Raw genomic sequence first — 13,073 nt, forward strand, 5'->3', positions numbered from 1 at the left:
TTCTGTGTATACTGAGAGGAAAGTTATGTTGGGTGCACTGTGAAAAGTGTATTTTAGTATTGGCAGAAGTAATATAATGTTTTAAATGAGTCTTGTTCGGCTTTTTGTTTTAGTGATGGCAGTTGGGTTGTGATGATAACCGCATTACCACAATACCATGGTCATGTGATCTCATTATCGTTGTCGCCACAAATTTTATTTTGAAAGGTCAATCTCATGTTGAGATCTGCGCATCGATCTATTAATACATCTGTGAATCAGCGCTGTAACACAAGTCAGTAACACGACCTCTGAGAGGTTCACATGTCAAAAACTCAGCCTCTGAATGGTCGACGGATGCAATCCAAGGCCTATAGGTGGCTAATAACAACAATAAGAGTTTTCAACATGGAAAAATCGATAAATAAATAACTTTAACATGTCGCAACACTTCAAGGCTGGATTACAAAGCTTCTGAGAAAGATTTGATTGTACAAGAACGAAAGTTGTAAAGGTACGGCGCTAGCATTGGCATTAGCTTAATGTTAACCTGTCCTGCTTAGCTTACTCTGGGACTAATCTGTTACTGTTTCAGCAGCTGGGAAACAACAGATGAGATTTGTCTTTGTCTTGAGAAGCCGCAGAGTTTATTAATTGACACACTGTAACCTGAACTGTACATTTACTGCCACACTGACAACTTAGTGTTATGTTTAAGTTTCTGCTCCACTGCCTGCTGCTCGCTCTCCCTTACTTACATACTGCACACACTTATGTTTCGCCCTATTCCTTAAAGTCCACTAAAACATAATTATTAAGGCAGTTGTGGTAAACCCCCATACTGTGCTAATGTGCTGCTTTTTCACTGCAGTAAGGAAAAATCCATATTGTCACAGCCCTAAATGGCAGTCTACTCGTGTGGATTAAACCTACTTGAAATGACTCCCCATTCCCTTAACCTGTAATTCTTCTTATTTCAATAAAAGCACATCAGTAAGGTTTCTCTTCATGTTGTGCATTTGACATGACATCCCCCATCCCCTCTGCAGTTTAGCCTCCATATTCTCTTGGTGACTCAGAAGACAAAAGAAGACATTTATATTTTATGATCAAATAATATAGTATGCTAGATAAAATAGAAATCTTAATTGGATAATTGTGTTTTTTATGTTTTCGTAAACTCACTGAACCAAACCAGCTACTGTTAACTCTAACAAATATGATCAGTTATGCTAATTACTATATTTAACAAACTAAAATAGCACACTGAGGAGGAATATTTTATTTTTGGGTTAAGCAAATAACTGAGTTGTGAAACTGGAAACCTTTAGGTTGACTTGCCTTAAACTGAAAAAGGGACAGTTCACCCCATAATCAAAAATACATATTTTTCATCTGGCCTGTAGTGCTGTTTATCCATCTTTACTGTTCTGCTGTGAGTTACAGAGTTTTGGAGACATCAGCTGTAGAGGTGTCTCCCTTCTCTCCAGTATAATTGAACTAGATGGCACTAGTCCTGTGGTGCTCCCAACGCCAAACAAATACATTTGAAAAACAGCAAATTCTCTTTACAGAAATCCTGTCCTGGTTGCTCAAAATATTCCACAGACCTTTTTGTGAGCAGTTTCATGTAGGAACTACTTTCTTTCTGCTGTAGAATCTTACCAGAACTGTTATCTGTGTAACAGAAAGAAAGTAGTTCCCACATGAAACTGCTGCTCACAACAATGTCTCGGTCATGATTTTTTTCTTTCTTTCTTTCTTTTTTTTTTGTGTGTGCCGAACACCACAAGCCGAGTGCCATTTGGTTCCATTATATTGGAAAGAAGGCAGACATCTCTACAGCTCCAAAACTCGGAAACTCACACAAAGACTATCTAGATGGATAAACAGCACTACAGGTAAGGTGAAAATGTATTTTTATTTTGGGTTGAACTATCTCTCTAAAGGTGTCTTTTCTGACACAGTGCAATGATATAGTGAAATGTAAGCCCCAGTAAAGTCAGTTTACCCTTTTTTTCATTGGAGGAAAGGTGCAAACCTTATCAAAAGGGAAGAAGAACCTCCTCATCTTACATCAAACATAATGATAGTAAATGAAGCAGCAAAAAACAAACAAACCAAAAAAGTATTGTATGGTGTAAGACAGGCAGGAAACAACTGAACAAAGGGACTTTCCCTCCATGCGTTGTCTGTTGTGCTTTTGTGATACGTGTAGTATAAAAGAACTGTGTACACAGTCACACTGTCACTCCTTGTAATGCACATCACCTTTTAAGGTGATGTGCATTACAGGGAGTGACATCAAACTGACGAAAAGTGACATCAAACGATGAAAAAACAAATACACTCCTCAAGAATGAATCCACTGACTCTAAACCACTGAAACTATTTCTTGCTAAATATCTTTTGGTATTTCACTCTGCCACTGCAAAGTAATCATGCAGTGATTGTTTTATGATAACCCTTTGAAAAGCAATGTTATTTGCTTGCTGGTGCCTTTGGTAATTTGATTTTTTTTTTTTACATTTTTGTCTAGCTAATACAGCTCAGAGTTGGCAAAAGTACACACATCCTGTACTCAAGTAGAAGTACACATACTTGTGTAAAAAAAAGACTAGTAAAAGTTGAAATATTTATTCAACTTCTTTACTCAAGTAAAAGTGAAAAAGTACAGGCTCTGAAATGTACTCGAAGTATGAAAGTAAAAAAGTCACCCTCTGAAGGACATTTTTAGCTGCTGTTTCTGTAAAAAGCTAACTGAACCTCACCTTTTCTCCACGGTTGAATCTCCTGCTCTTGCTGTTTTCATTTTGTTGCGTTGTTTTAATTTTGCTGCATTTTTTACACTGTTTTTGTTTTGTTACATCATCTCTGTCTTGTTGCATCTTTCACGTAATTTTCTTATTATGTCTTCTATGTTATCATCTTGTTACATCATTTTGACTTTCTTTTGTGTACTTTTGTCTTGCTATGTATTTTTTGTCTTGTTACTCCTCATCAGTGGTGGACAGTAACAAAGTACATTTCATTGAGTACTGTGCTTAAGTACATTTACTGAGTATCTCTACTTTACTTGAGTATTTGTTTTCTTTTTGGAAAGTTCTGACTTCAGACAAATATTGTACTTTTAACTCCACTACATTTCTAGGAAGGTTGTTTTTACTTGTGATTTTTAGTCTAAGCAGATCTTTGAAGTCAGCTGTTGCTGTTTTTTCTTTTCTACAACGTGATTGGCCACACGCTGTGGTCCTCACAGAAGGAAACCAATCACAGTACCCGCTCTCAACTGGGATTGATGTAAAAGCAGAAACATGTCATCCAGATGCTCTGTAACAAGAACAAATAAGCTCTCCCTCTTTAATTCAAATAAAACTTAGTAATGATGATGACAGGAGAAAGACTAAATTAAATCTCAAGATGTTATTATGATTAGAAAAAGAGAAATAATTCCAGGCAGGCTTTGAATGTTGGATTGTTGTATCAGGGTGAAAAATACCACATAATTCATGTATATACTGATCCTGAAGTCAGATAGAAATCTCAGTTATTTAACAGACTTTTTAAAATGTTTTATAGGTGTTTCTAGTACTTTCAAGTACTGGGGTTGAGTACTTTGTTCACCATTGCTCCTTGTCATGTCTTTTATGTCATTCTTGTTTTGTTACTTCTTCTATGTCTTCTATGTTGTTCTTATTCAACCCACCAGCTTGGCAAAGTTGCCTGGAATGAGTTGTTGCTCAGCAGGTAGAGTGGCTTCTGCTTTAATTACAGGGTTTGTGGTTCAATTCCTGGATCCTTCTCTGACGGCACTGCTATGTTTTTCAGGAAGATCCTGTTCAGAATTGGAATTAATATCAGTTATAATTGTTTGCATTCCTAGAACTGTTACCTTTGGTAAACACCTCTCTTCCAGCATAACCCTATTTAAAAAAACAAACAAAAAAAAAACTCATCCGTATTACCAAAAGAATAATGAGGTTTAATTATCACAGAGCATGAGAGGTCACAGAGGTGTGGCCTACTAAGTAGCTGACTAAATGTATCTCTTTAAATAGTTTTGTATGCATACTCTTGTATAAATTGTAATTTTAGTTAATGTGTGCATGAGCAGACAAAGCCTTGGTACAAACCATGATACAGAGATTAAGCAGGGACTCCGTACTACATGTAAGGAGTTGAAAATTTTCAGGTCTTTTCTCTTTTGCTGTTACCTGTAGATGCTAGTTGTGGCATTGCTAATGTTAGCTGTGCTAGCCTCACTCTTAGTACTTTGCAGGATATGTCAGTGTGTGTCTTTGAGTGTCTGTTTACTTAGGATCAGGGGTCGCGTTAACCGAATATTTTCCGTCATTGACCGTTTTTTTAAAACGGTGACGGAAAAATCTGAAGGTCATCTGTCATTTTGACAGGTTGCAATTCACACCCCTGACCACTTGGTGGCGAGTGAGCATATTAATTAGCTATTAGGTATGTTCGAGATGAACTGCGCCTCACCTGGAGAGTAGACGAGATCAGGCGGCCACAGCAGGAGGTGGAGACAAAAAGCTGCAGTCAAGTCGGACAGTTTTCAGCAGACTTACGAGAGAGTAGAGGAAGAGACACGAACATCCTGTTAGATCACCTGTAGGTTACCTGTAGTCTGCAGATCATGATCATAGCTGAAGAAATAAAGTGTGTTCTTGATCGCTGATTGAAGTTAAAATAGAAGAGATCCTCCTTTTGACGCATGTAACATCTGTTCTTTTATCTGCCTTGTAAAGCACTGAACTGTTCTTTTGATAAGTCATATATATATAACCTTTATTATTATCAGACACAAAATATCTGCTTGCTGACAGATTAAAACTTCATTGCACAATAGAAGACTGATATGTCCAGCGTTAAATATTACAACTACACAGAAAATTAGTATTTTATACAACATGTGGTGTTTGTTGTCAAAATTAAGAGCCAATCAGAGCCTGTCAGCTTGTCAATCAGGTGACAGCCAGGCGTTTGCAGTCGGTGGAGAGCAGCTGCAGCATCTGGCTCTACAAACTGTGGCCGCCTCGATCTCGTGAGGTTATCGTTGCCCACATGTGCATGACGTCAGAGCAAGTCGGGATCAAGTCGGACACAAATCTAACCAGCATGCATTGTGCGGCGATCACTGCTGATCAATTCTGCGCAGGCCTGGATCATCTCAAACACACCTAGTGTCACGGCAGCTGAGTGTCAGCAGCTGAAGTTTCTTCAAAAAATCCAATAATGATGATGGTGTTGATAAAAGAGGTACGGTGTGGATTCTCTGTTCAGCTTGTTCTGACTGAATATTAATTAAAAATGAATGAAAAGTAAATGCTATTGAATATGTAATTATTATCATTTTAAAAATTAAAGTGACGGGTAAAAATAGATTATGACGGGATTTTTATGACCCTGTCAGTCAAAATGACAGACAACGAAAAAGTCTAGCGCAACCTCTGCTTAGGATAGTTATACTAATTAGCCAATATGTTTCAATGATAGGTAGCTGACTAGTTCACTGTTAACTAGCTCATATGACTGCACAAGGATGTTAGTGTTATGCAAATTAAATGTTTTGTTTTAACTTTCGTTGTTGTTGTTGTTCTTTGTTACCCCAATACTCCAATTTATCATTGCAAACAATATGTTGGATCCCTGTTAATGTGAATTTTCAGACATATATTAATTTTTGAAGGTAAAAAACTTTCTTTTGGAGGCCCCCTGGAGTAACTCTGAGGACCCCCTAGGGCAGGGATCTGCAACCTGAGGCTCCTGGTTGTCTGCTGGTTGCAGACAGCGCACAACAAGGGCAACAAAGTTGAACAACATAAAGGTATAGAGAAGACGGGGCAGTTATGTTATGTAGACAAGAATGTGAAAAAAAGCGGACTTACATAGATTCAGTCACATCTGGAAGCTGCCCAGTACCACCACAGCATCTCAGGGCTGAAGACCTTTATGTTCATGGGCACCTCTGTGATTAAATGAAGGACAAGCAAGCACTCATTTCAGAAGCAGCAACCTTCCAGTCACAAGTCTGCTGCCCAAACCTTCAGTTTAAAGACATGCAGACATGTTATAGGACATAAATTCTGTGCTTTGCATAATGATTTTCTTTTCTAATGTGGTTTTTGACAGAACGTTCAAATTGAAAACTCTTAAAAGCACATGTCATTAAAAATAATAATCCAGAATCTTTGAATATGAAAATACCTGAGGTAGGAGTAAGTCACGCACACACATGCAAGTCTGTGGTGAGAATCAAGCAAGTCTTGTCAAGTCCCTGCCGTAAGTCACAATTCAACTCATACGAAATTCTGATGATCTGCCACAGTTTCCATATAAAAATCAGTTAAAAGACTGCAGACCTGCGATGATTAATTAAGAAATTTAATTCCCAATTAAACTGCAGTTTCAGTATTTTTTTTAAAGAAAAAATGTCAAAATTCTGTGATTTCAACTTCTTTCAATTGTCTTTACAATAAACTGAATATCTTTGGGTTGTAGACAAAACAAGACATTTGAAGGCATCTTCATGGACTTTGGGGAAACTGACATTTGTAAATGTCTAACTGAATAATCGAGAAAATAATCCAAACATTAATGAGAATGACAAAGAAATGAAATGAAAATAATCGTTAGTTTGCAGCCCTAAAAGACAAGTGGTCATGAAAAGTTGAGCTTTATTTTCAGCTGTTGCTGCCTGCTTAGACCTTATAAATCTTACTGATATTTGATATTTTGTGGCAATGAATCTAAACGTTATCATTTTTCGGTCAGCTCCCTCCGTGATAGATGCCTTGTGGTTTGGCCTCTGCTGGTCTGCTTAGAAAATACTAATATTTGCTTTAAAAAAGTCAAGTTTCTTGGAGTCATCTGTCTCAAGTCTAAGTCAAGTCTTAAGTCATGAATATCAAGTCAAAGACAAGTTGTTAATCAGCTTTAGTCAAGCAAGTCTCAGGTCCTAAAATGTGTGATTTAAGTCAAGTCAATGCCTCAGGTCCTCCCAACTCTACATTTCACTCAACGTATTCTAGTTTGCTGAAGGTTTCAAGTTTCCACATCACACACTTATTTATGAAAAGTATGTTTTTTACATTTGCATGTACTGTATATTGCATGTTGATTAAAACATGCAAAAAGCCACGTGACATCAGCAGGCTAAACAGGTAATGCAATCATTCACTGGCATAAAAAAAACAAAGACATACAGTTTTAGAAGAAATGAAAAGATGCAGTAGACCAACAGACAGGCCCAGTGACAGCATGAGGACATCAGTTATGCTAAGCTAGCTGAATGGACTTGTGTCACTCAGTTCTTGTTTCAGTCATGGCTGCCTGGGTCATTCATTCATTCATTTTCTGTAACAGCTTATTCCGTAAGGGTCGCGGGCTGCTGGAGTCTATCCCAGCTGACATTGGGCGAGAGGCGGGGTTCACCCTGGACAAGTCGCCAGTTCATCACAGGGCTGACACATAGACAGACAACCACTCACCCTCACATTCACACCTACGGGCAATTTAGTGTCACCAATTAACCTAGCATGCATGTCTTTGGACTGTGGGAGGAAGCCGGAGAACCCAGAGAGAACCCACGCAGACACGGGGAGAACATGCAAACTCCACACAGAAAGGCCCTGCGCCAGCAAGCCGGGGGATCGAACTCAGGACCTTCTTGCTGTGAGGCGGCAGTGCTAACCACTGCACCACCATGCCGCCCACTTGGGTCATCAAGCTGATTGATCCCAGCTCTGAGCTCAGAGCAGCTACTATATCGACTTAAATGACAATAACTTAGCTGAACACATTGCTAATGTTAGCAGTTAGAGCTAGAACATACAGTAATGCTGTGTTCACAGAGCCCTACAGCCATGTGCAGGACAAAACAATCAACACACTCATGTTTGGTGTGTTAATCTTCCTGTGTGTGAATCCTGGTTGACTCAAATGAAATGTTATGTTGATTGTTTTGTCTTATTGACATGTTTGAATCATTTAATCAGTATTTAGTCAGATTTATCTCAAATGTTAACGCTTACTAGGACACCCATAGACATACTTATGTGTTATATAACTATTATATCTGTAATAATAGTTATAAATACTTAGAAATATTCATAATGCTTAATAACAATAATCACAATGACTTATAAGGTACCTCATAACTGCTGGTCTCTCACTCACATTTTTTGGCAAGGATCACGATGCATTATAATTCTCACAGTTGTGAAACATTATAACATTCTGTAATGCAATCACTGTTATAATGCATTCAAATGTGATCATAATGACTATAAAATGATTATAATACATTATAAAATTGTTATAATGGGGGAAACATTACATTAGTGAAATGTACAAGTCCATCATTCAGTTGTTCATGAACAAAGGTTAATTAATTTTTGAACATTGGTGCTCTATTCTTGCATACATTTATTAAAAATTATTTAAAGCAAGCAATCATCGCTTATAATGAGTTATAACCAGTTTGTAATGTATCAAATCTGCTGGTACCTTATCACATCATATCAATATCATTACTTTACTTAGAGCAATTTATAATCCCACTATAATACATCATAACCCTGATTATAATTCATTATACAATGGTTATAATGTATTATAACTTATTTCACTTTACTTAAAGCAGACAATGATCACTTATAATGAGTTATAACTGGCTTGTAATGTATTAAATCTCGCTATGATCACCATTATTACGTATTTGTTATTACCCACAAGCCACAAGCCAGACCTTTGACGTTCAGGTCATATGTTGCATGTCTTCTGGTATTTCATCAGCAGTGATGTAATGTTTCTCACAGAGCCAGAAGAACATGCCACAGAGCAGTAGTACAGCCTTTGAACACTGCCCACAGCCTGTGATAACAACTGTCAGATTACTCATACAGAGAAGTGACAGTGTGACTGTGGTGAATGACAACGCCTCAAACAACACGGTTCACAGGACTCTCACCTTCAACGAGCGGAAGAAGCTGCAACAGTCATTGCTGTAATGATCGGGGGTGGATTGTTTTTGTCTTTAACTTGATTGAAGGATGAATCATGGGGAAAAACAAGCAGTTTTGGCACTTTTTGTCACAGCAAGTTCAGTGGGGTCTCACTGATGGTTGAAGCTATAATATGTAACACTTCTGCATTAAAGTGTGCAGCCTTTAGGATCAAAATAGCCCCTTCTGTCCAAAAAAAGAGAAAGATTTGCCCAGAGCCACAACTATTAAATTCTCTCTTCTCCCTGAAAACTGGAATGACCTGAAAATGAAATAGTTTTAGTTGAAAATATTAAAGTTTTAACCATCATTCATTTTCACTTGAATTAATTTACTCTGTAATTTTGTCATACATTTTTGGGGGGGTTTCTAAAACTCAAAGATTTAAGTTTTTCTAAAGAAGAACTGAAGAAGAACACAATTAAAATGTTTTAAAAATAACTGTTACTCATTTCCATAATTTTTTGTTTTTTGCCAAAGTCACACGGAGCCACTGGAGAGGTGCTAAAGAGCTGCATGGCTGCAGACCCCGACCTTTGTTACATATTTTGTTACACTGTGTACTTACATTATCCCAAATGTCTCCAACAATAGGCCTTTATAACAGCAGTCATTTTGACATGAAATTGTAGAGTAAACACAGGTGTTATCAATGATACTAATTAAGGTTCTGTTCCATTCGGGTCAATGGAATGGGACCTTAATTAGTATGATTGATAACACCTGTATTTATGCTAATATTTCCTGCCATGAAAAAACAACCCCAGAGAAATTGGTATTTTATTCTAATGGTGGCTAATGGTGCGTTTACTAGCTGCTAGTTGCCCTAACTTCCTGGATAACAGGACAGGAGAGAACAATGACAAAGACGATCATGACAACAACTCCCATGATCCCCTCATGGCATCGGCAAACTATGTTTTAATGTGAGAGGCACACCTAGAGGCAGAAACTTTGACGTAGATGCGAGCCTACAGTTAGCAGTTAGAGCTTAAGTTGATCACAACTACTGGAAAGGCTGCAAATTTGCAGTTAAATTCCAACAGACGTGGCTGTGTCGCATCACGGCAACACCACAGCAGCCGGAGCTGATCGCTGCCGAGTATATTTTTGACAGATGGCGCGTCAAGAAGCACAGAGCAGCTCAAGCCAGCAAGAAGTCAGACTCTGATATAGTAGAGAGAATCCAGTCAATTTTCAAAATAAAAGCCCCCGTGCAAGTCCAAAGAGCAAGGTAAGAGGACCAAATCAGCAAAATCTGAACAAGTAAACTTAATCAGGCAGGCGAAACGCCCTCTACTGAAATGCTCCTGAAAAGCTGCTGGAGAACAGATCAAAACTGGGGCGCAGACGTGCCATGTCCAGCAGAATCAACCAATCAGCCTGCAATACTTACAAAAGTGACCACATGCACCAGAGTAAATTATTGACATTTTTTTACCCTTTAATCCACCTGATTTAGTTATTGAATGTAGTTAATGGGGATATACAGAATATACAGAGTTTGGGACATAGTCTGTAAATGGCATTTTATGACTAGAGCTGCAATGATTAGTCAATTAATTGATTAGCTGATTGAAAGAAAATTAGTTGCCAACTATTTTGGCAGTTCGTTATTTCAGTTCTGGCATTTTTCAAGCGAAAATGTAATTTGCTCAAGCCATTTGAAAGTGTAACTTTGGACTTTGGGAGATTATGATGAGCATTGTTTTGACATTTTATGGACTAAATGATTAATTGTGAAAGTAACTGGCAAATTATTCAATAAGAAAATAATCATCAGCTGTAGCCCTAATAATGAAAAGTAACTTTAATCAGTTTAATCAGTCTGATGTTTGTTTCAGTAAATGCAGTTGGTTCAATGACACCAAAGTGTACACAGAAAACAGCTGCTCCTGGAACTGTAGTCTTCCCATGTTATGGAAGACTGAACTTGCGGTGTCCCAAAATAAACTGATCAGAGTGGTCTTAGGTCTTAAGTCTTGGTCCACAGGAGCACATAGGGAGGAACCAGTTTAAACTGGCTGCCCATAAGGTCCAGAGTGACACAGCTAAAACTCTGTCAGGTTCATAAAATTTCAAGTGCTGCAGCATCAAATTACTTATTAAACTTTTTCCCCACAAGTCAGAGAGGCTCAAAGGCACCAGGCCCAGTGTAGCAAATCTGATGTTGGTAAGAAATCAGCAGCCAGATGGGTAAAAGTTCTCTTAGATACTCATGCCCAGGATTGGAATAAGGTTACTAATATAATTAAACAGTCCACAAACCCACCCACACATAAGGTAAAACTGAAACACTGGCTTTTAAATAAGGCATCATTGAAAAGACAGTTGTGTAGCTGATTGTAGCTCATTTATGTTATAGTAAGTATGCATTTTTGTATAGTCGTGTTTTTATTTGCTTTTATGTTTCTAATGCTATGATCCATTGTTGCTGGTTTGATTGCCTGTAGTCAAACCTCTGCAGGAAAGAAGCACGCAAGTGCGGGTCAACCTGTCACCACCTTTGCTATATTACGCCCAATGGGGAAAAGTGTAAATCACAACAAAGACACAAGCTATGCAGATTTAGGCAGACTATTAACTATCAAAAAGAAAAGGAATACAACTACAAGAAAAAACGGGAAACTATTCATCTATGGTCCATTCCATGCTGCTGAATCATCCAGAGGGGAAAGTACAGAGATATAACGAGCTAATAAGCTGAATAGAAATCTTTCTTTTTTAATATGAACATTGTCAAGTAACTCTCAGCAAACACTTTTGTTTGCATTTGGTTTGTTGGGATTTGGTCCCTCTAGATACAATAATACATTAAGAAATTGTGTATAAGTTGGAGCCACTGAACTGTGGCAAATGTTAGCAGTTAGAGCTAAAACATAGCAGTTCTACTGGTACCAGTGGCCTACAACCATGTGCGAGAAAATCAATCAGTACTGTCATTACAGTTGTATTAATCTTGCTGTACATCAGTCCTCATTGACTTGTATATTTCTTTAATTGTTTTTGATGGTTGTGCCAGTCCAACAGCATGAGTTGAGTCACTTCATTCCTCTATGATTGTGTTTAATCGTATTTCTCTGTAACAACCTGACTGGTTCTTTCAAGCCGTGGGTTATTTTGTAGAGAGTTGTGTAATCATTTTTTCTCATGGTTTTGAGGACACGCCTGCAGCCCGGAAGGAAGCCCACGCAGTGCCACATTACTGATGCATTAGTCATAAAGTCAGGTGTATCTTACTTAAGAATGACTCCTGAACTTCGTTGTGCCGAGAGAACACAGCTTTAGTGTTTTGCATTGTAATTATAGGAAATACTTTCAGTGTCTGCTTATGTTTGCAGGAAAACAGAACAAAACAGAATCATTGCAATGAATCTGTGAGTTTGTCTGCAGGCTTGCATGTATAAAAAATATGTGCAAACTTGATCCCACTTGCAAACAAATGTGCAAGCTGATGTACTAATGGCACGCACTGAGAATTGCATCTTTCAAATGTGCAAGACAGTGTGTGCACTGTCCATTTAGTACGTTTGCCTTAAGAAAATGCAAATAGATCAATTTAGCACAGGCACTGCGATTTACCGAGCCTGAAAATAATTTGTGATGACTGAGACTGTGTCTGTATTCAATACATTTAGAAGGAAGATGCTAATCAGCTCAGCGGCGCACACAGACAGCTGCTGTGATTGTGGCGAGGAGGAAACAATCTGATCTGAAGTCTTTTCTCGTTAGTTGTTTGGGGGATACACTTATTTTTATTTTCACTGAGTAATCCTTAATGCAGAACAAATAATTTATTGCAGCCTACTTGCAACCAAACAAAACTGAACAACTGAACAGTGAAATTATCACTGACCTTTATTGTGTCTTCCTATTTCCTTCACTTCGTCAACATCACATTTTTGACTGGGGTTTTCTGGCTGGATGCGCGTCTCCGCCCGCAGCACGCTTCTCTCCTCCACTGCGTCTCTCCTCCCTCTCCAGGACCCGGCTGCTCAGACTGCTTGGATTGAGAGACCTCACCACTGCTGGTACCCCGTCTTCGATCCCTCTTGCCAGGACATTTATGGCCAT

General features: G+C 38.3%; 1 protein-coding gene across 1 annotated transcript in view; it reads right to left on the reverse strand.

Moving 5' to 3' along the window:
• LOC146320796 (tumor necrosis factor receptor superfamily member 10B-like) overlaps positions 1–13,073 on the reverse strand; it is a 31,023-nt gene extending 17,950 nt beyond the window's left edge. The window contains exon 1 of the mRNA XM_084729243.1: positions 12,898–13,073. Within this exon, the coding sequence (XP_084585369.1) occupies positions 12,898–13,073 (176 nt within the window). The remainder of the gene's footprint in view (positions 1–12,897) is intronic.

The sequence above is a fragment of the Lutjanus erythropterus genome, chromosome 10 (genome assembly GCF_056507025.1).
Source record: "Lutjanus erythropterus isolate fLutEry1 chromosome 10, fLutEry1.hap2, whole genome shotgun sequence".
NCBI classification, from domain to species: Eukaryota; Metazoa; Chordata; class Actinopteri; order Lutjaniformes; family Lutjanidae; genus Lutjanus; species Lutjanus erythropterus.